The 24793-nt window shown below is 42.5% G+C and overlaps 1 protein-coding gene across 4 annotated transcripts in view; it reads right to left on the bottom strand.

Moving 5' to 3' along the window:
• Window positions 1-24793, bottom strand: part of RNGTT (RNA guanylyltransferase and 5'-phosphatase) — a 375566-nt gene that overhangs the window by 76863 nt on the left and 273910 nt on the right. For all 4 annotated transcript variants that reach the window (XM_019537737.1, XM_019537735.1, XM_019537734.1 and 1 more), the window contains one exon: window positions 23522-23622. In XM_019537737.1, the coding sequence (XP_019393282.1) occupies window positions 23522-23622 (101 nt within the window). The remainder of the gene's footprint in view (window positions 1-23521; window positions 23623-24793) is intronic.

Genomic DNA, 24793 nt, shown 5'->3' on the forward strand with positions numbered 1-24793 from the left:
TGAGTGGTCCATTTGAAAGATACCACGAATGGACAGCATAATGCGAGTGATGACTGGACAAGAGTACGATTGACAGGTGGCATAAAATAGCCACTATAAAACTTGTATGAGGCATTACTTCAACATGTGATTGACTGGGCAATTGGATATATATCTAAGACTGCGTGACTGACACAACTGGGCTTGTGGTTGGAATCTGTTAGGCTAGGGGCAGATATTCAAAAAGCCTGAGCCTGAATTGATTAAATCTTTGCAGGTTAGTCTAACCTGGCTAGGCTAAATCAGTTTGTAACCCAGATAGACATCCCAGAAATGCAGGGACGTGTCTGCAGTGGCTAAGGCTAGAAAGCCAGGGGGAGCTAAAGCAGCCCTCCCTTTGCTTCCACAGGACTTAGCTGAAGGGGGTGTGGCCAGGCACCAGCAGGACACTCTGATTATTCCCCCTCCTCCTGAGCTGCTCATCAGGGAGTGTTTATTACCCCTAACTCAGTGTTTATCAACTCATTAAGAAAGCAAAGCCTCTCTCCATGAACTAACGGAGCTCTTAAACGGCTGTTCCAAAGAAGGACATTAAGCTACCTGTTGATTAGGTCCAAAAAACCTGTCTGCCTCCATCCTCTCCCACAGCATAGACAGTAACCAGTGTATGGTCTGCTAGCTAATGCTGAGGTGTCTGCGTAAAGCAGAGGGAAGGTGGGGAATAATCCCTGGTTAGCAGGGAGAAGCCAAGCAGATGCTCTGTCTGCAAGTCTCTGCTGAGCTGCAGCCAGGGAGCAGAGAGGAGGGGCCAGCCCTGATATGGAGCAGAGAGCCCAGCCCAGGCAGCATGCCAGGATGCTAGGGGTGTCTGGTTTATCTTAAGCCAACAAGGGGTCTGGGACAGATATTGCATAAACCAGTTTGAGCCAAATCAGTTAAGTTTGTTATCTCAGGTTTATCTCAAACTGGTTTCAGCCATTTTCAAACTGGTTTATGTGCACTGAACATCTATTCTGTTACAGGTTTAAACCAGTTTCTGATCACTTAAACCCATTTATGTGTAATGTCTGTCCCTAGCCTTAGAGAGCATGACTGAGAGTTGGGTGCTTTGCCTGACAGTGGACAGTGTTGATTGAGAGTTCGGGATGCTTGGATGATCAATGGATCACTTGCCTGAGGAATACTGTTTGCCATCTGTGGATACACCTGCATATTGTACCTGTCCTATCCTTACCTGGAGGGTAAAGTATCACCCACCTTTCTCCCGAGGTGCCTTGGACCCCTTGTAAGGGAGAACACCACAGAAATTCTCAGCGTGACACAGGCTGAGTAGAAGGCTCTCCTGTATACCAGGCCTTAATGTGCTGGGTCAACACCTCCATACCTACTCTAGACTGAGATTAAGGTACTTGGGATGGCTGGTAAGAGACCAGAGTCTCTTACCAGTCATCCCAAGAGATTCACCTCACCAGTTAAAATATTCTGAGATGTATTTTATCAGTACAGACAAAATGAGGTGTAAACTGAGGAAGATGTTCACTCCAGATAATAATAGTCAGTGAGTAGGGATTCCTAACTTGCAAGCCTCTGCTGCAACAGTAGGCAACCTATGGCCCATAGGCCAGATCTGGCCCACAAAGGGATTGAATCCAGCCTGCAAAATTCTGATCTAGTCCATGTTTTATTAGGGGTGCACAGAGTCGCAATTTGATCTGGTCTGCATTTTGCTAATGGCATACTGATCACCTCCCGCCATTCCAGCTAGCTGCCACAGTTTACATGGAGAGCTGCTCTTCCCCACTGAAGCCTCTGCCTTTTGAATGATCCGTGTTGTCTACTCAGGCTATTACTAAACAAGCTGCTTCTTGTAGTCAGAACCTTTTGCTTAAGTACAGTCTCAATTACTTTAATATGACTTTGTACTGGCCTAAACATTCATCAGGAGGGCACTGGCTAAATTATGCATCAGGCCCTCAAAACGTAACATTTTAGAACCAAAGCTATGAAGAACCTCCAAGCCAGGGATCAGCAAAGCAGACCTGCTGGTCCACAAAGCCACTGAATCTGGCCCAAGGAGTTGGGGGGGGGGCCCTGGTGTGCTTTGCCCACACTGTGGCCAGGAAAAAAAGTGTCAGTGACAGACAGGTGCTAACACCAGCCTGCCTCAGACCTCAGGTGAGTCATTCAGGTCCACTGCCAGAAAAAGCCTTGCTGACTCCTACCCCAAGTCATTAAAGTAATTGATTTTAAAGGGGAAAAAAAACTTCTTGATAATTAAGTCTTGCATGCATCTTCTGGCCTGGTTGCTTTCTCTGAAAATGCTGGAAAACACATGCTTGTTATACACAAAACTTATGTAACAAACTGTACCAGTTTAGAATTAATCACCACAAGCAAAAAATACTTAAACCCATCAGCTGGATCCAGATGTGCAGGCACGTGAAGATTGTGGTGCCACAAACTGCACATGTTGCATATTAAACTTTGCCCCACATGGCTAATTTGCCGCTGGGGCATAGTTTGCTTTTGGGATTTCCTGGTAACAGACCCTTCCCCCCACCCCCAAGAAAAAAAAGTGGTGTAAAGCATGCCAAAGTGCTATGTGCTGGGACAAACATGGAGATGGGGGAGTAGGCAGCCCAGGCTCTAGTCTGCCTTAGTTCTTCCCTTGGTCCAGGCTCTAACCAGCCTAATGCTGCCTGCTCCTCTGTCTCCATGCACTGTGGAGCCCCAGCACTGAGGCACATGGTCCCCTGTCCCGAAGCACACTGTACCCCAACCCAGGTTGCTGTCTGCTTCTCTGTATTGAGGCACCCTGTGCCCCAGTCAGGTATTGGCTGGCTGAGGTGCAGGACATCTCAGCGTGTGGGGTCCATAGTGCAGAGATGGAGGAGCAGGCAGCCCCCATCTCCATGTGCTGATCTCTGGCTGGCTGGGGTGCAGGGTGCCTTGGGGTGGGGGCTGCCTGCTGGCTAGCCCTGTGCTAAGGCACCCTGTGCCCCAGTCAGCCCTCCCTGCAGCACATGGAGTAGGAGGATAATGTGCCCCACTGCAAACCACATAAGCATGGGCATGAGTTGCAGCACAAAGTAGCAGCACAGATTTGTTCCTCTATTTGTGCTGCTGCAAATGCATGCCCCTGCTCATGCGGATCCAGCAATAGGTTTTATTTCTTGCTAGTGTTGAGGTAGTAATAGCAATTTTAAAAAATAGTAGACTTATTTTCACATTACTGTAATAGGATGCTCTTCTGGGGACAAGCAGGTACCTTCTTGTACCTGGCCATCTACTCTGGTCCTCTAGTTTGGCCCCTTTCTCCTCTTTCTCTTGCCTGCCATATCTTGGTGTCAATTGATTTGTTTTCTAGAACGGATGCCTTTAGGGAACCTAAGCCTAAACCACAGGCACCTTGTCTCTCTATCCTGTCCCCAGCTCCAAGTCTGACAGGGCTGTGTGGGGTTTGCCCCCTCTTGCTCGTTCTCCTCTTTTCCCTTTCCATTGGTAGGTGGATGCATAGCCTTGCCAGGCACCAGCATGTCTTAGTTCTTCCTTTGGTCCAGGCTCTGAGCAATCTGGGTTTTGGCCATCCCAAGTCTGTGGCCCAAAACGGTCAAGTCCAAAAAAAATTATTTAAAAAAAAAAAAGCCACAGAAAAATATCACAGTGCACTAGGCACTCTACTCTGTTGCCTCCTTGCTCCCCACCACAGCTGCACTGGATCTTACTACTGTCATGAAAAAGAAAAAGAAAAAGAACAGCAGGCAGGCCTGTACAGACTTTCAAAACATGCAGTGGCCCTTAGGGTAGCCCATTTCCCAGGGCCTCTATGGTGTCACCACAAACAGTTTAGTTTGTTTGAGTATACTCAGCCCCACCCTGCCTCACTCCTGGGGCTCCTCCAAGGTGGACCTAAAACTGCCCTCAATTCCTTGCATTCCCTTCCTGGGGCCTTCCAAAGTACAGCAACAAAAACAGAGAGAAAGGAGATCCTCAGTACAGCTACTCCTTGCTTAATGTCATAACTACATTCTTGAAAAATACAACTTGAAGCAAAATGATATTAAGTGAATGCAATTACATCACAATAGTTACCTACTAGCTGGCAGCTGCCAAACAAAGTTATAACCGAACATTGCGTGGGTTCAAACTAGTATTTTTCTCTAATAGATCAGCAATGTAATAACAAAACAACATTAACCAGGATGACATTAAATGAGGAGTACCTGTACTTCCCAGGCACTTGTTCCTTCATTCTGGGTTAAGGGGAGGTCTTCCTCTTGGCAGCAACTCTACTTGCCAGAGGGGTTTCCACCCCTGCCTCCCTGCTGGAATCTGTCATCCTCTGCTAGAGCGGCTATTCCCTTTCCTCTGGCTGGGGGAGAGTATATATATATATATATATATATCTATCTTTGTCAGCAACACCTGCCTAGTCAATTGACCGGGCTTCCTGGGTGCAGGTGTGATCAGTCTCCTGCTCTTCTCCCCTGCTGGGTCCTGTGACTGCCTGACTGTGGGCTGAGCTGTGCAAGTCTAAGTCCCCAGCCCTGGTCCTGGCCTCTCCCTTCTGGGGTCCCTGTTCCACCTCTACTGCAAGTTGCTTGCACCCACCTGCCCAGCTGCGGCTTTCCTTGACAGACAAGGTCTTCTCCACCCTGTCCTTGCTAGCTGGGTCTTTCCTTAGAGCAGGTAATTGTCCCTTTCTCTGGCTTACAAAGGTTCAGGCCTTAAAGGGGCCTCCTCTGCTTTTCCTTCCCTGTTCCCCTCCTTTCCATAACAGGGCTAGGGTTCCTTGTTACACTTATTATATCAAAAGAGACTTAACAGTATTAAAAATGTTCAATTCTGGGCACCATGAAGCTACACTTACTGTTACAGAATCAGTCTCAATATTTATAGTACCATCTTACAAAACATGGATCATTTCATTTGAATGCAAACACTGACCTGCATACTCTCATCCTGTTCTTTTCAGGTCAACAGTTCAAGGAAAGTGACAATTATGATGGTTATTTCTACCCTAAGGAGAATCCAGGTCCTGTGACTAAGTTCATCGCAAGACATGGGCCTGACTCTCACCATGAAGGCAGAATTATTTCTAATGTCCGTGAGGCTGTAAGATAAGCATATGAACCCAGTCTTTCTTCTGACATTCAAACAGAAAAAGACAGAATTGCTGACAAACCTTAAAAGATTAAAAGAGATTTGTAACATTTTAGGTACATTCATATCACAGTTATTGTATTGTTACATTAGAAATGCAAGCAACCTATAACAACGTTGTTTATATTTTAACATGGTAGGCTGATTCCATGGTAGTTGGGCTTCTATTTTCCAAAACAATTTCAACAACATTTTTATTTGATGGTATCAAAAGCAAACTGAATGGTATTGTTCAAGCTATAATTCTCATCAATTATTTTATTGTTAAATGTATTTATTATTTTGTCCCTCTATCTGTACTCATAAGATTTGAGAACCTAATACAGTACTATCAGAAAATGAAATAAAATGTTTGGAACAAAACAGATTATAAAGTACACAACATTAACAGATAGGTTTTATTTACCAGCTCTGTCTTAAGTTTAGTTTGGTGACAAAATATTTTTTTCTTGTTTTATACTCCTCTTATGCACAAACGAATATACAGAGAGGCCAACTGAGGTTTTATATATCTACATGTCTTCCTGTTTAACTTCAAAAGACATTGATGAATGTTTCATACTCCTGAAACAGAGATTTGTAAAGGTTTTGTATTCCTAATATCTTGCATCCAGCGAAACGGTATATTTTTAAAGCACCAATTTATAACTCATGAAAGCATAACACTAAAGATAATGCTCACTTACACACGCACGCACGCACATAATGGATAAATCCAGAAAACTAAGTGGTACTTTTGGAATCTAAAATAAAAAAAAAAAAATCACAGATTTAAAATGTAATTTATGGCATGTTAACAAATAGGTTGAAAAGGGATAAAGTGATGGCACATGAAAGTTATAGTTACTCCATATTTTTAAAGATCTATTTCAATAAAGCTTTTATTGAGTATTCAAATAAAGATTTCAACAAATTTGCATAAAAAATGAATAGGATGAAAAAAACCCTGAGCTTTAACAGTGCCAAAACCTGTGACTGATACTTCAGGGCATTTTTATTATTTACAAAGGCTAATTTATACCAGTGCAAAAGAATATGTCTATCACCACCAGCTGCATCTCAGCATCAATAATTTTGCAAGTAACACGTAAGTCCCTCAAGACTGTAGATAGAGGGAAGACCATTTTAATTTAAATTAGTCAATTGCTTTTTATGTATTTTACAAATCTTTGGACCATACAACTAAGACCAATGTCATTCTTTTCATTACATTAAATACAAGCTGTTTTAACTGGCAAGCTGTAGTCTTCTATAATCGAATGGACAAATATAAAATTTGTAAATACAACTGAAGCCTAATAATATACTCTGACAAATTTCTAGATATAGCAAAAATGTCTGGGAGTGGGGGTGGGGAACCAGGAATTAAAATTATAATGAAAAGGAACCTTTTTATATATTCTAAAAGTTAGCCAGATATACTTTGTAAAATATATAAGATACCTACAAACAATGCACACAGCATCATCCTAGTATGTAAATAGCTTCACTTTGTTTCATTTTTACTGAATTTACATGAATTATGCATGAAGAAGTATATTAAAATGCATAGATTAAAACTGGAGTATAACTAGCTTCCTGAAATTAATATTAAAGAACAAGAAAATCTACAACAAACCTTTATTTACATTTGATGTAACTCCACAATTTAGTTTAAACCAAATCTATTTTTTGATACCCTTACAAGCTTAAAATGAGAAATGCCTCATCTCTGATTATACAGACAGATCTGGTCATCATCCCCATCTTCTATTTAATATCCATAAGACGGAGACTATGATAAAATGGTCTAAATCCAGCTTTCCAGTATCACTGTAGGAGATTTTAGTAAACACCACTTTCCTCTAAGTACATAAAAGTACAGGTGCACCAATAAACATTTCCTTGGCTGATACTATTAGCCGATGATTAACCAACCATATTGTCTGATTACTACATAACCATTATGTAGTAATAATGCAAGGCATTTAAAACTTCTGACATAAGTAAACCTTTTTTTAAATGTGCTCCAGCAGCCTCCTGTGTCTCATGCATCAGTGTCCCTGTGCTTAAAAATGGTGGTGAGGGCACTTGAACTAAAGCTTGTTTGGATTCCAGCAGGGGGAAGGGCCCTTCACCTCTTGGTGCTGCTGCTGCCAGGGGCAGGGCAATCCCCCATGCCCCATGAGGGAGGCTCAATGGACCCGGCCCCAGGAAGGGCAAGATTTGGGTGGGCTGAGGGTCTGGGGGAGGGGCTGCCCCAGCTGCTCTGCTCCTCTCCAACCTAGTCTGAGTCCAGCCTGCCAGTGAGGGGATGGGGATGGAGAACGGCTTGGGCCCCGGCATCTGGATCAGGCTCTCCATGCTCAAGATCACCTGGCTTGTGAATGGAGATGTCTGGGGCACAGGCCAGAAGACATAATTATCAGTAATCATAACCAGATACAAAGGCCTAAAAAAGCTGATAGCCAATAATGTAATTTCCCTTTGAACAGTGATGATCCAATGTCCAACCTGTATAACAGTGCACCTCTACATAAAAGTAGAGGGTAAGCAATAGAACGGGACTCTGCAATTAAGCTCTCTTAAAACTCAAAGTTATCGCTTGTATGTTGATCAGAGTGGTTTCATTGTTATTCATTTGTGTTGTGGTCTCTGGATTCTACAAGTAACCAGCACCTATTAATTTCACCCTGTTAATTTCCAAATAAAAAATTTCCTAATTTCCCAACTAATGGAAATTGCAAGTGATTTCCTAAGTTTCCAGAATAGTTCTGTTTATTCACATAAGTTGACAGATTTTACTTGGGAGGTGTAGCCAGAAACCCACTAAATCAGAAGTTCCCACATTTTTACCTCTCACTTAGAAGGTACTGCTCAAAATTCAAATCGAGGCTCTATATAACATATTATATAGCATGTGGCATATGTATGCAGCAAATGTAGCAGTCGCATACTCGGTTTAGTGAAAGACACACAACAAACAACATACAAACATGCACAGATGTGCAAACATGCGTGAATGCAAAGACAACCAGGGGCTAAAACATATGCAAAAGAGAAATTAATAGATGTAAAAAGGCTGAAATAAGAAATAAGAGTGGCAAAATAGGTAAGCATTAGGGCTGTACAAAATTTCGCTGGCTGCTTTGTTTGAACACTGTTCTGATCAATTTCAAGGTCGAAACAGCAAAATTGAAACAAAACAAAAGCCCTTGAAAAAGTCTCCAAAAAAAATGAGGCTGGTCAAAACGTTTTGACCAGAGGCTGGGGATGGGAAGTCAGTCCAACTGGGCTGACTTCCCATCCTGAGTGCAAGATTGCACCAGGGGCAGGAGGTAACTCAGCCGGGCTGCTTCCCTGACCCCCGCGCTACATTGCGCCGGGGACAGGAGGCCACCCAACTGGGCTGCTGCTTCTCTGACCCCTGCGCTAGAACGTGCTGGCGTGATCTAGCACGGGGATCAGGGAAGCAGCCCAGCTGGGCTGCCTCCTGCCCCGGCGGGATCTAGTGCTGGGGATAGGAAGTCAGCCCAGCTGGTCTGACTCCATCCCCAGTGAAACTCGAAACAGCCTTTCAGAAAGGCTGTTTCGACTCAAAATTCGAGATGAAACACTGTTCCATAGAACCATCAAAACGGAATAGTGCCATTTCGCACAGCCCTAGTAAGCATTTAAAAAAGGGAAAGAACTTGGTATTGCATTTTTTCTGGCTTCTTTTTCATTATTTATACTGTAATTTTGGGTGTCTCTCTGTGTGCATTTTATGTGCATGTGGAAGTCTCTGCTGGGCTTTTAGTTGGTCTAAGGACATAGGCAGGCAAGGTTCTTTGAGTAGATGTGATATCTTTTATTAGACCAGCTGTGTAGTTAGAAAAAAGTTCTTTGCAAGCTTTCAGGCACAGTCACCCTTCTTCAGGTATAGAGAGTCTTGACCAGCAGAGACTCTTTATGCCTGAAGAAGGGTGACTATGCTCAAAAGCTTGCTAAGAACTTTTTGCCAACTACTCAGTTGGTCTAATAAAAGATATCACAGGAAGAAAGACAACTTGCAAGAGACGTGGTTTAATTAGGCTGCAACTTAGCTCACCAATAGTTTTCCTTTTAGAGAAATCATCACCCTTATTTTCATGCTTGGCTGGGATGTGGTAGAGTGTTGAGGCCTATCTACCTCAATGACTAATGGGTAGCAACCACTAGCAGAACAACTGTTTATTCTTCTTAATAGCACACTCACCATCTTCATGCACTCTTGCCCAAGCCTTCATTATGACTTTTATTATTTGGGCTAGGGACAGAAGTTACACATAAACTGGTTTAGGTGATCAGAAACTGGTTTAAACGTGTAACTGAACAGAAGTTCAGCGCATGTAAACCAGTTTCAAAATGGCTGAAGCTGGTGTAAGATGAACCTGGGCGAATGTAGTATTACACTCAACAGATTTGGGTCAAACCAGGTTATGCAATGTCTGTCCCTGACCCCTTCCTGGTTTAACTTAAACCAGAGTCCCCCAGCATCACAGATGCTTTGTAGCCTTGGGCTGTGCTGTCTGCTCCAGAGAACAGGACTGGCTCTGCCCCTCTGTCTGCTAGCTAGAGCTCCAGTAGAGACTGCAGGCACAGCAGTATTTGCCTGGCTTCCCTCTGCCCCACACCCTTTGCTACTCAAACAGAGATTCCTCCCCCTGCTCCCATCTCCCACATTACAGATCCTAGGTATGCTAGCTAATGCTGAGAGGTGTCTGTGTGTGTGTGTGTGCCTTCAATTTCACTGGGCCAGGCAGACAGAACAGTGTCCACTCAGGGCTTTCTGGAGCTAATCAACAGGTCAACTGGTAATGTCCCTCCATTTCTTCCTTGGAAAATGCTATTTAAGAACTAATGAAAGAGCCTTTTGTTTTGTCAATGGGCTGTGTTGTCAATCTCCTGCTGGCTCCCTCACCTGCCAGGTCTGCAGACAGTATGAAGAAGCAGGGAGAGGGAGATTGAAAACCTGCAAGCACTGCACGCATACCCTTGTCTCAGAGTAGTAGCCCAGGGCTGGCAACACTCCTGTCCCTTGAGCAGTGAGCAGGGGAAAAGCCTGGGACAATGCAGGTAGGGTGGTAGTTTACACCCTCCCTAATCAGAGCGTCCTGCCAGGGCCTGGCTATGCCCACCTCAGCACTATGGACGGGAAGGCTCCTCGAGCGCCCCACAGCTTCTAGCCTGAGCCACTGCAGGCATGTGCCTGCATTTCCTCAGTCCAGAGGGAACGTCTGTGCCATTGCAAACCAGTTCAACCTAGCAAGTTAGACTAACCTGCAAAGATTGAATCAATTCAGGATCAGGCTTTTTGAATGTCTGTCCCTAGCCATGGCGGTACACAGTGGCACCGATTACTGAAATCCTACCTCCTTCTCTTTGTATACGGGTTGAACAAGACTACTGAAAAGGGGACCAACTCCTGACTTACAAGAGGTTAGGAAAGCCAACTCCTTCTTTTCTTATGAATTTTCCTTAAATATACCTTCAATTCAAGTCTATTAGAGAACAAGAGCCTCTTGTGGCACACATGTGTGTGCTGGGTATCTGACACCTGCTGAACAGATACAATTTGAACTTTACTTACTTACCTATGCAACAAGATTCTGGAACTGCCTTAGAGGAGGCAGAAAACCAAACCCTGGCTCCATTAAGCTTGCAGCACAGAGGAAAGTCATTCAGAGATCCGAAGAAAAGACAAAGGCTAGCATAATGCCCACAGCAGATCACAGAATGTATAGTCTGATCCCATGGAAGGAAAAGCTGCTAGATAGTGGTTTAAGAGGTGCCAATCTGAGGAACCACTCTTTGTGCTCATAGGCCGCTTCCACATGAGCATGGACATTTGGTTCTTTGGGGACAAGTAGCACAAGGTGTGCTGCTGCTACCTGTCCCCAGGGAAAGCCTGTGCCATGCACTCTCTGGCACACAGCAGGTTACCCTGGGTGGGGTAGAGCAGGCTGGGGCCAGAACTTGGCTGGACCCACCAGCCTCACCTGGGGTCCTGGGGACCTCCTGGGGCTGTAGCAGCAGCAATCCTGCTGCTCAGAGCCTGGCTAGCAACTGGAGTGTGGCTCCAGCTGGCCAGGCTCTGGTTTTGGGTGGCACGCATTGTCCTCGTGTGCGCCGCCTGCTTTCTTTTTTTCCCTGGGTTTTTGTGATGGGGTCACAAAAAAATCCACCCATACTGCTAACCTTACAGTGCAGAGAACACCTGAATGTGTGGTATATGCCACCTCAGATGTGTCTGTAGAACCAAATACTGCACAATGGTGCTTGTCTCAACACGGCCACAGGGCACACACAGAACTGCTGTTCCTAGCTGTAGCTCAGAATATGTTATGCAAAGCATTCTGAGTTAAAGTGTTACCCCAGATTAAACAGAAGTTCACTGTTGGTTCCAGGGAGGAGAGGAAGCTAGCTGGGATTGGGAGCCTGCAGCCAGATTCCCATAGCAATGGCCAGGCTCTCTGGCAGTGCTCGCTGTTTTCAGACTGGGAGGGGGGAAAGGCAGAGGAGTGAGCTTGTTCTTGGGGCTCCCCAGCTGGTGCTAAAGGGTGAGGTGGGTGAACTGGAGCCCCCCACACCTCATGGGGGCTTCAATACATGGGGGGAGGGGGGCTTGAAAACCCCCCAGGCTGAACTCCCTCTACTCTGTCCTCCCTCACATTCTGAAAACAGCGACAGGCTGGGAGCTCCACAGACACAAGATACAAAAGATGCTACATTATGAAATGTCTTCATCTGATCCCTCATGCAATGAGGGGTCAGATTTTCACCTGTCTGGCCATTTTTTAAGCTGTTTGCAGCTACACACTTGTATTTGGTCATGACTTGGTCTGCTTTTGTGGCCAGATCAGGTGAAAATTGTCACTTCTATCTATACCCATAGATGAGCTGCTTCTCACATGTAACAACAGTTCAGCTGAGGGCTCTGGGACATGCCTGATTCTTGCCCCTTGTTTCAGAGGAGGAATGTGTCCTTAAAAGCAACCATAACTAATTTTCTTTCTGTTTGTAAAATGTTTTAGTCCAGCACCAACCCCAGGCATTATATTGTCTATTGAAGGGGCTTAAACAAAGGCTTTTTTCCAGTACTTTTAACATTTTAGTTCTTAGAAATCATTGAATTGTAAAAAAGAGCTGCAAGGGACTTCAGAAGGTCATCTACTCCAACCCCCTGCCAAGGCAGAATCACCCCTCTCTAAACTTTTCAGCATTTCCCTTCTGCCCTTCCCTTCTAGCCTCCTTGTACCACATGAGTTCAGATGGTACCAAGCCCTGTTTGTGTTTAATAGAAAGTATGAGCATAACAAACATAGCCACAGTGGCACTCATTACTCCAATGCATGCATGCTCAGTGTTGGATGAAGCTAAAAGGAACTCTTAAGTACAAAGACTGCACACAGTTCTCTGTTTTAAATATCTCCCTGGAAGTCTAACCTACACTTCTGATGAGAGCCTCACCTTCTCCTGAGTGTACATTTTAGAGCCTCACCTTCTCTGAGTGTACATTCATTGAATGATTACCTTTATTTTGACCTTTTATATTTACATACTGCCCTTTCATGAACTTTGTTGGTATCGACTCAAGTTACCTTCAGACATAATTGTTGATAATGGTGCTACTGTTTGTAAACTCAGGAAGAGAAAAGATTCAAACTTTACTACAAATTAAATGTTTTAGAGCACATTACTTCCCACCTCATTCATATATATACACACAATTAAAGGTAAGAGACTTGGATAAAATGTTATTTGCTTACCCAAAGACATTGATGTAATATAGACTAAATGCAGATTCTTCAGCTGAAAGGATTTCATTTCCAAAGGAAAGCTGTGACAATTTAGCATGTTAAGTTTGCCATGAAATTTTCCATGTGCTTCTTGTATTGTAGTTTTTTAATACTATAAAGTATTTCATCATCAGAAAGGCTAGATTAGTAAGAATGCAAGAAGAAATTAAGTAGAAGCTTTGTGGCATTTTAAAACTAATCTCTTGCTTCTCTTTAGGTCCAGTAAAATAGTTAATTTATGATATGAAGAAAATGGATGATACGTATATTAACTGGAAATTGAAGTGTTCCCAGCCCAGAAAATTGTCAGTTTTTCCATGCAAAATCTTTGGATCTAAAACAAAAAATTTGCAGCATCTCCTGGGAATCATAATTCATGCTTCTATTTTTGTCTATGGACCAGACTTAGTGCTTAAACTATAACTTCCATGATGCACCAGTATATCCCTTTTGGATCCCCTATGTGAATCATGGGGGTCACTGAACATTCATGTAGAAATTTTATTTAGTCTTGGAAAGCCATTGCTTTGGAAAGGCACTAGGAAGGATTTATTTAATCAAGCCTTTTCCTTTTAAATAAAAATTAATATTATCTATGAAAACCAGACAATTCCTGCAAAAAAAAAAAATCTGTATTAGCCAAAGTCTCAATTTTCCATCTAAAATACTGCAATGGAATATTTTCCACCAGTTCTAGCTTGATCTCTTTGTTCCTATACCATACAAAGAGGTTTACAGTTCCTTCAAATGTGCTATACATAAATAATATTTCAACATCTTTAAATTCAAGTTACATGAGCCCTGGAAGTCTTTCAGAACAGCCACTTCATTATAAAGTATTTCTATCAAGGCAGCATGTTTTTTGTGAACCAAGTGACTTTTAGATGTGTTTAAATGTTTTGAGACATTTTCTGAGGGCACATGCAGAAATTTCATTAACAAAGTATACAACTCTTAAAACAACTGACATGGCAGCACTGAAGTCTATCTTAACAGGGGTTTCAAGAGAAATCTCAGTCTTCCTGGCTGGAAAGATGCAGGATTCATAGGACATGCAAGCTTAGATTTCAGATCCATTGTGCACACATATAGATGATTTTAGGATGTTAGACAAAGCTTTTAAAAATCTGGAGAAATGAGTAGCTACAGCAGAATAATTATCTGACAGATGGAGATTGCCCAAGGCTGCCACTTGAACATATAAAAAAGCTGAGACTGAGCTCTTTTTTGAAACACAACATTAGAAATTCCAAAAGCATGTTGAGCATTAATTGTGGAAGGTACAACATTATGTTCAGCACACCAGAGTATAAATGCTGTCCAAGTGCAATGGCACACTTTGAAAGTAGATTTTTTAAATTTGAAGTGAACTGCCAGAAAATGATTACAAGTATTCTTATATAAGAAATACAGACCAAATACCCACAGTGCCATAAGGCAGTCGTGTAGCAGCCAGATAAAATGTATACACCTGAGTCTCTTTCACTACGTTAATGATGGCAACATTCACTGTGTTTCATACATAGATTTCATAGACATTTGGGCTGGAAGGGACCCCGGAGGATCGAGTCCAGCCGCCTGCCCCAGGGGCAGGAAGTCAGCAGGGATCATAGGATCCAGCAAGATAAGCATCCAAATGCGTCTTGAAGGCGTTCAAAGTGGGTGCTTGAACCGCCTCTGGCGGCAGTCTATTCCAAACCTTGGGGGCTCAGACAGTGAAGAAGTTCTTTCTTATGTCCAGCCTGAAACGGTTGTGGCGGAGTTTGTGACCATTCAATCTTGTCATCCCTTGAGGCGCTCTGGTGAACAGATGTTCCCCCAGATCCTGATGAGCACCCTGATGATAAACTTATAGGTGGCCATTAGATCACCCCTGACACCCCTGAGCCTGCACTTTTCCAGGCTGAAGAGTCCCATAGCTATCAGCCTCTCATCATAAGATCTGTTTTCCTGACCTCTGATCATGCACGTGGCTCTCCTCTGGACTCTCTCAAGCTTCTCCACATCCTTTTTGAATTGTGGAGCCCAAAACTGGACACAGTACTCCAGCTGCAGCCTCACCAAGGCCGAGTACAAGGGGAGAATGACATCCCAGGATTTGCTTGAAAAGCATCTATGGATGCAAGACAGCGTTTTGCTCACTTTACTAGCTGCAGCATCACACTGAAGGCTCACGATCATCTTGTGGTCAATCATGACCCCCAAGTCCCTTTCATCTGTAGTGCTAACCAGCGTAGCACTACTGAGCCTATAAGGATGCTGCAGGTTTTCCACCCAAGGTGGAGAACCTTGCATTTTTCAGTGTTGAAAACCATCAGGTTCTCGTCCACCTATTTGCTGAGCCTGTCTAGGTCAGCCTGGATCGCCCTCCTGTCCTCAGGTGTGAATGCTTTACCCCACAGTTTGGTGTATAGTCAGCAAACTTGGGAGGGTGATATAGCAGTACACTGGCAATCCAGGAAGTTTTTGAAAAGCACTGGGGACAACTTCCTGGTGCAAATGTTGGAGAGGCCAAGTAGGGGCCATGCTGTTCTTCCTGCTCACAAACAGGGAAGAACTGGTGGGGAACATAGAAATGGATGGCAACTTGGGCAGCAGTGACCATGAGATAACAGAGTTCAGGATCCTGACAAAAGGAAGAAAGGAAAATAGCAGCGTAAGTACCCTGGACTTCAGAAAAGCAGACTTTGACTCACTCAGAGAATAGCACGGAACCTTTCTGCCTTCTCCTTGCCTGCCCCTCATACAGGTAATATTTTCTCCAAATCATTTTGCATAGCAACTTCCTAAACTATCCTATATGTCTGAATACCATCAGAGGTAACTATGTCAACAATATGTTAATATATGGAATCCTGTGCACCTGCCATGGTTAACTCAGGACTGTGCTGTACTTTGACTGCTTACAAAGGCATGAGACAGGCCAGGAGCTCTCACCTCTTGTTGGGGGGGGTGCTCTTGTCTCTTATGGGAGAGCTCAGCTCTCCTGATCCTTCCCCCCTGAAGAACCGGGGGAGGTCCCAGACTATTGGAAAAGGGCATATGTGGTGCCCATCTTTAAGAAAGGGAAGAAAGAAGATCAGAGGAACTACAAACAAGTCAGCCTCACCTCAGTCCCTGGAGAAATAATGGAGCATGTTCCTCAAGGAATCCATCTCTAAGCACTTGAAGGAGAAGGTGATTAGAAACAGTCAGCATGGATTCACCAAGAGTAAGCCATGCCTGACTAACCTGATTGTTTTCTAGGACAAGATGACTGGCTCTGCAGATACAGGGAGAGCAGTGGGCGTGATATACCTTGACTTCAGCAGGGCTTTTGATATGGTTTCCCACAACATTCTTGCAGGTAAGCTAAGGAAGTATGGGTTGGATAAATGTACTATAAGGTGGATAAAAAACTGGCTGGATTGTTGGGCTCAAAGGGTAGTAATCAATGCTTGATGACCAGTTGGCAGCAAATCTTAAGTGTTGTGCCCTAGGGATTGGTCCTGGGTCTGGTTCTGTTCATTCAACATCTTCATCAATAGCCTGGAAGATGGGATGGAGTGTATCCTCAGCAGGTTTTCAGATGACACCAAGCTGCGGGGAGTAGTAGATATGCTGAAGGGTAGGGTTAGGATTCAGGGAGACTTAGACATATTGGAAGATTGGACCAAATGTCATCTCATGAGGTTCAGGAAAAACAAATGTGAGTCCTGCACTTAGGACAAAACAATCCCTTACACTGTTACAGGCTGGGTCTGACCTGCTAAACAGCAGCTCTACAGAAAAGGACCTAGAGGTTACAGTGGACAATAAGCTGAATATGAACCAACAACAGGGGTATGTGTGCCCTTGTTGTGAAGAAAGCTAACAGCATACTGGGCTGCATTAGTAGTAGTGCTGCTGGTTGATCGAGGGAAGTGATTATTCTCCTCTATTTGGGGCTGGTGAGGCTACATCTGGAGTCCTATACCCAGTTTTGGTCCCCTCACTACAGAAAGGATGCAGACAAATTGGAGAGAGTCCAGTAGAGAGCAATGAAAATGGATAGGGGGCTGGTACCCATGACTTCTGAGGAAAGGCTGAGGAAATTGAGATTATTTAGTCCAGAGAAGAGGAGACTGAGCAGGGATTTAATAGCAGCCTTCAACTACCTAAAGGGGGATCCCAAAGAGGACGGCGCTAGACTGTTCTCAGTGGTGGCAGATGACAAAACAAGGAGCAATGGTCTCAAGTTTCAGCAAGGGAAGTTTAGGTTAGATATTAGGAAAAACTCTCTTACTAGGAAGGCAGTGAAGGGCTGGAACAGACTACCCAGAGAGGTTGTGGAATCTCCATCCTTGGAGGTTTTTAAGGCCTGGCTAGACAAAGCCTTGGCTGGCATGATATAGTTGAGGATGGTCCTGCATTGAGCCGGGGGTTGGACTACATGACCTCCTGAGGTCCCTTCCGACCCTAATTTTCTATGATTCTGTGTGGCCATTCTAGAATAATTATAATTACTTGAGTTCTATCTGATAAACTTTCCATATTATTCTTCCTGTAAAGTAAAAATATACTAGAATGTAACCATGCATCTAATCTAACAGGGAAAAAAATCCTTGCTTATATTCACTATTTCTGTGCCTGGGACTCTATGAGTCCAAGACAATTGCTTCACATTTTTGCTGGCAGCAAATTTGTCCAAGTTTTGAATAAAGCATTTTTTTCCTGAATTTATGAGGTCAAGGTGCTTATACTGTGCTCTGCTGAAGATTCCACACAGAGAGAAAAACTACCAACTTCCCAATATAGAAAACCATTTTTTTTAAATTGCACTTTACAATCTATTTTCCCCTTACAAGATGGGTAAAATTCTCTTGTACTGTGAAGTTTCACAGAAAACTTAAGCACATCCGTCACTGGAAACCATGTCAACAATTATGACAATCTGAGTCTCCCACCTTTAAAATGCCTTTACAGAATTTATCAGACCAACTGTTTGGCATTTACTTTTACATATTTGTATTTGCACACATATTCAGAGAGCAGAATTGAGATTCAGTCTCTGTATGCCTCTAGGAATCAGCTACTTTATACACCGACAGGCTAATGCTTACGGAATCTTCAAACAGTTTCCTACAAATATTCTGAGAATGAGGCACTTTTGGATAAGGATCATTTATAATCAATTCTCTACTTATGATAAAGCCATGATATGCCAGAACAGTAGTTAAGTATTATTGACAACTCTTCCTGCTGCAGTGATTTGATTAATATCTAATTTCTTTACTAAGTGAACTAGGATATATTCATATTCCTGACAGTTTACAAGACACAAACACAAGGTATTGCTCTAGTGTTGAAGGGCAGGCTTCATATTCCTGAAGTATGACTGCAACCCAGGGAAATCTGAAGTGATTTCAGTACCGGCATGTGGTGTTACCTTCTTTTAAATATATAGATGTGGTGCTTCCTGGTTCATATCTTTTGTTTTGTCTGATTAAAAGGCTTTTCAAAATAACTCTCCCCCTTCCCCGCCATTTCAAACAGTTAAATGGTGATATCTAAAACTAAACTGAATCTTCAGGATCAATTACTTTGGGTACCAAAAAGACCCATTATAAAACTGGACTTTTTACTGAACTGAAGCAATGCTTCTTATTGTAAAATTATATATATAAAATTGAAAAACATTTTTGTAAGAGGCTTTTATCCTCAGTTTGCTTTATGGGTCATGAGTTTGATCCTACTCTTAATTCAGTAGCAAAAATCCCACTGATTTCAGTGGGAAAAAGAATAAAGATAAAAGAATGAGCCACCCATCTGTAACAGAATTATAGCCACCTCTGGGATGCAACACAGCTGCTATTTAGTTGTGAACAAAGCTACCACAGAAAAAATTAGGACTATAAATTGCAAGAGAAAGATGAAGGGAAATCTTAGGTAGGTGGAAAATAATTTCACAAACTGGAATTTGGCCAAGTCATTAGAGAAGACTCCTTTATACATATGCCACAAGATTATTCAAAAGTGTTCAGGATCTTAGTTTTGCATCTCAATCAAAAGGCCAGCAGGTCCAATAGCAGTCTGCCCTAATCCCCAGATAGGGCAAGTATTGTGCCACTGAAAAGGCAGCTACATGCCAGTCTTTACCATTACTTAATTTTTTTTAAGTAACTTTTTTTTAAAATAAGGTAACCTGAGCCAACACTCCTTTGGGTTGGCAGCTCTGATAAGATTGCTTTGTGAAGTGGTACAGATCCAGGCATTTCTCTAATGTTTACAAGAAAATATGAGAATATAATGTTGAAGGAGGACTTGCAGATGCTTATTACACTATTATTTCAGTATTTGTTCGTTCTACTCTCCATTGAGATCACAGAGTACTATCAAGTATTTATTTAGGATCAACGCATCAGTTTGGCCTCACTATTTGTCAGTGACAGATCAATACAGGGACAAATTCTGATTCCATATGTATTACTGTTTTATTGAACTATAACATAATAGATACATTTCAGGGGAGCATTCTAATCACATCTGTATTACTTTGCTGTCAAGCCTCTGCTCAAAGTATAGTATTTTTGACTTATGGAAAAAAAATATACTCTTCCATCTTAAACAGGTTGGACACTGATATCACTGTGTTTTCAGAAACCCAAGCTTTAGGGGGAGGGGGGAAAGAAGCCCAATACTATAATTTCAGAATTGCCAACAGCAAGGCATTCAGTTCAACAGAACAGATTTTCTAGTTTTATTAGAACACAATCTAACAGGAGCTTTTTTCATAGTCATTTTATTATAACAGTGCTCAGAGGCTTAAAGCTGCCTTTTCATACTATAAAATTATATGCTATCCTTTTTAGAACTGCAGCTAGCATCAAAAAATCCTATAATTCATTTATCCCTTTAAAATAACTTTACATTGGGAAGGTTTTGCCAAGCCATAATGGAATAATCAAGTTAACAACTGAAGCATTGAATCCCATGGTATTTTTCTACATAGTTTGTGGTTAATTGGTCAGAAGCTATGATTTTATAGGTCATTACTCACCATAAATATTTCTTTATAAAACTCTGAAATTAAAATTTTTACTCAGTACTTCATTAAATTGCTTTTTTAGGTATCTGTAAGCTTGTTACAAACTTCAGTTAATTGCTACATGTGATTCAACATAGCACAAACTAGGGGAAAAGAAAGAGGGTGTATTGTATGTACACTGAATAATCGAAAAGCCCAAGTCAGCATATCCAGATTTCTAATTCTAAGCTGTTCATTTTTGTGTTGCATTTGAAATTAGAAAGGTGCTCCTTAAATTGACCATGCAAACCTAGCAAGTGGGAAACATTAGATCAAAGATATATAAAAAGCTCGTATGTCCAAAAATTTAGAAAGTTGCTCCTGAAAAGTGACAACAAATATTCATTTTCTGTAGCTGAAGGATCATAAACATTTTCCACGTTAGAAAACATTACAAATTCCATATTGGAACCAATTATTTATTTAGCCATTTATCCTGAGTCCAACAAATTTTAGACTAATATTACAGAAAGAGTTGTCTGGTAACATTTTCAGTTCTAATCAAATAGCATCATGTTCCACCAAATATATTGTATTTACCTGAATCCAAGAAAACTTTGAATTTAAAACACCCCCCTCCTTCCAAAAATTATATTCTATACATGGAAAATTACGTTCATTATAATTTTCCATGCATAGAATCTAATTTTTGGAAGGTCATCTTAAATTCATCCCCCCCACAGCTGTGGCAGGGAAAGCAGAGGCAGGGTGTGAGAGGCCAGACTGCCCTCCCCCATACCATGTGTCCCTCCTGCCCCTTGCCCTGCACCATGCCTGTGCCCTCTGCCACTTACTTGCCCACTCTGGTACCTGCCTCCACTGCACTTGGCCCCTGCTATGTTGCCCCCCGCCCCACCCATGTTTGTGCCTACTGCCTGCCCTGCCAGGTGCCCACTGCTCCCCCCTCAACACCGAATGCCTGTCTTCACACCTTCTGCCATCCATCCCCCAAGCTTCTTGCCCTCCTGTCCCTGATCCACTCCCCTGTTTACCTTCAGTTGCTCTTGTCCAGCTCCAAGACAGTCATTGGCTCCAGCCCAGCGTGATCCCATCTCATGACTAGAGCAGCCAGGGCCAGAGTAGAAGGTAAAGGGGGTGAAGCAGACTGAGGGGGTGGGGGGCAGATGGTGCAATCTCTCCCACACAGTCCCCGCTCAATGCCTCTAGCCCTATGCCTCCTTCCCTGGAGCTCAGCTGCCATCTGCCTCAAGCTAGTACTCAAATCTAAGGCAACCTTACCCCCCACCCCAAGTTATTTGGATGAAAAACCACATCTTAGATTTGGTTAATTAAGTTAATACAATAATAAAGCAGGAAACTTGGTTTTCTCTGATGAAAAAATTGCAGATTCTCTGATAAAAACCTCCGTGCCCTGCCCTGCTCTGGCATGGCCTGCTGGGCCACAGAGGCCCTGGGGGAGGGCAGCAGGGTTGGGAGCCCAAGCCCGCAGAGGGCAGCCTGCATCTGCCCCCATCCTGTGCACAGATCTGGGGGGGCATGGATTCCCCCCCGGCCCCCACAGGAGTATGCATAGCAGCAGGGAGCCAGTCCCCCCTCCCCCAAGCTGCCTATGGCTCCATCCCCACCGGGGACCTGTGGCTGTGCATTCCAGCCCTGGGCCCCAAGGCCCCCACATTGCCTGGGGGGGCAGCCGCCCCAACCCTCCCTCCCTATGGGGGCCTCAATCCCCCTCCTCCCACTCCCCTCAGCCCCTTGCAGGCTGGAACTCTTCCAGCGTGCAGAGAGCTCTCTGCAAACGTGAAAAATGTGTGCGTTTCTCCATTAAAATGAAAAATCTGTGTTTTTCTTGCGTAAAGGGGGAAAGCTGCATTTTTTTTCTGTTTTTCCATGGGAAATGGAAAGCCCAAATCCTTGGTAATAAGTGACAATAAATGCCTGTCCAAGATCAGCGTCAACTCATTAAATAAATACTTGACTTAATATAAAATGCGTGATTTTGGCTGCTGGTTTGGATGTTATGGACCATCACTATAACATTTTTTAAGCTTTAGCAGAAAACCCAAGAGTCCTGAAACAAATTTGCATTATGAAAAATTATCCTGTTTAACATTTGTGATTACTATCAATATTCTGTAAAATAGAGCAAAGTAAACATAGCATTATTTTAAAACTAAAACATCTGCCTCTCAAAAGCTAACTTTATATATTCTAATTTATTCCCACCCAGGAACAGTTCTGCCATGGGGTACTGAATACTTGGTATTCCAACACAAAAATCCAAATGCATTTTATTCTGATCTTGTGTCATGCTCAGAATTAACAGGTATAAAGTTCTGTAAATTCTCCATGTCTTTAAGATACCATATATTCAGAATCTGTGTATATTACAAAAGATGTGCAATTGTTACCATTTAAGTCTGTTCACTGGAACAATTAGTAATATATGTATTAACTGTTAAATTGCAGTCAGTTGCCAATGGCATAGAGAAAAGTTAAATGTCAGTATTTCAAACCATCAGCAGAAATGAATATCAGATGTTAATATCCACAAATAGCTATTTTGAACAAAATTTATTCCATGGTAAGCATTATCTAATGACTTTAAAAAAATCATTATCCAGGGGAGCTCTAACTGCTTTATACATTAATACAATTTACAAGCAGCATTTGCACTCAAAAAATATGGAAATATGTAGAAATAGAATTTAAAGGCAATTAAATATTTTGAGCCATGAAGCTTTTCCCCGCTTCATGAAGGTTTGGTGGTGCTGAAGATGACATACTGAAGAATAACTAAAGTGAAGAACTACTTGCTACATTTAATTAAAGATTTTGAGCAAGTGCTCACCGTTTTGTAATTATGTGCAACTACAGACAGATAAAACAGATTAAATCTGGTGTATGCCATTTTTAACTTTGCAAAAAATGCCACAGAGTTGGTTTAAGAACTTGAGATAACATAGCCGCTTACAGATGTAAAACGACCTGGAAAACAGCACTTTACTCTAAACTCGGCACTGCCCAGCACATGCCCAGAAGAGGCATCACATTAGTTTGACCTGGCTTGCCCAATGTCTGTATAGATCGGGCATTTTAGCAGGGCTTTTTTAGCATTTTTATCAAATAGCTGATCGAATCAGCTTTAGAAAACAGTGTCAAAAAGCTCTGCTGAAGCGTCCAATCTATACAGATGCTGTGGAGCGGGGTTAAACAAGTAAAGTGCATTTCTTTTCATTCCCAACACCCCCCTCCCAAATCTGTTAGTAGCCACAGATGTCTTAATGTTTAAGTACCAAAGAGATATTACAGAATAGAATGACTTTTTCAAAACATCATATTTGGAAAACTCAATTATAAGAACTACATCTATAATGACTAGATCAGTTATTCATTTTCTTGGTACAATACCAACTGTTAATCAAACAACTAGCTATGTTTCTTATGAATAAACACTACTGATAAAGCAGGGACTGAATCTAGAAAAGCTCAAAACATATTACAGAAAGACTTGCTGTTAAGAGGCACTCAACTGAATGTTTTACATCATATTTAAAAAGCGAAAAAGTTTACATACCCTTCTCCACCAATTTTTGTTATCTTTAGGCGAAAATCAACAGAATTCAGACTGGGAGGCTTCCATTTTAAAATATCATCACATCGACCAGGCTTGTATTTCTAAAGCAAATTAAAGAGCAATTTAATCATGCTAATAAGCTGATATTCAATAATTCTTATGGTGTCAAATACTTCTAAATGATGTTGCTCATAAAAGACTAAAACTATGATCTCTGGTACTCCTGGGTAGCTGTGCTCTAGCATCCTACATTACTTGAAGTATTTGGTAAAATATAACAAATTACAATACTTGCACAGAAGGAAGATTCAGTATTTAGTATTTTCTTTTAAACTGATTAGTTATCATTACTAATATTGAAGTAAAACAACTGCATAAAACAAAAGACTGAGAAAGAAAATATAAATTAACATAATTGTTATACCTGACTAACAAAGATTACGGTTAACAAAGATTAACATTAAGACTAAAGGCAGAAGGTAGGGCAGTATGGCAACTTAGAAACAAAGAGTGCCTATACACAAGCAGGGAGGCTGCTCCAAAGCACTGTAATTCCAATGTGTTGGAGCAAACTTGATTAACCTAGTCTGCTGGAGCATGGCAACTGCCATGCTTTGGCAGCCTCCCACATTTCATGCATCAGTGTCCCCATGCTTCATAATGGTGATGGGGGTGCTTTATCTGAAGATTGTTCAAAGAGCCTCTGGGCACATGTGCATAAATGCCCTAACTCAGGGGTTTTCAACCTTTTTTAAGGAATGTACTACTTCTGGATACACTTCTGGTGGAGGGAGAGGTGGGGCTTGCATGTGGTGGCAGCATAGGGTGGTGGATGTACCCCCCCCCCACAGTGCAGCCCACAAAGGGGAGCCACTGCCCTCGCACCCCCCTGCTCATGGGAGGTGGCGGCGAGGAGTGGTAGGTGGCACCACTCCGTCCTCACCTTCCTGCATGTACCCCCTAGCCCCTTTCCAAGCACCCCTGGGGGTATGCATACCCCCAGTTGACAACCCCTGCCCTAACTGATTCAGAGTTCAGACTAACACAGCTTTTTCTAACAGCACAACAGTGATAAAAAAGATGAAACTAGAAAGCAAGTATAAAACTGATGGATAACAAAGTTGCTATCAAATGTGTCAAAATATGCAAAAAAGCATATTTTAGGCAACCCCAACGTTATTGAATTATCTGAAAACTGATGTTTATGCTACTTGTGTTTGGTTGGGATTTTCTTCCCAGAGCAAAAAGAAAAAAACCTGTCGTGCATCATTA

The sequence above is a fragment of the Crocodylus porosus genome, unplaced genomic scaffold (genome assembly GCF_001723895.1).
Source record: "Crocodylus porosus isolate Cpor-Errol unplaced genomic scaffold, CroPor_comp1, whole genome shotgun sequence".
NCBI classification, from domain to species: domain Eukaryota; kingdom Metazoa; phylum Chordata; order Crocodylia; family Crocodylidae; genus Crocodylus; species Crocodylus porosus.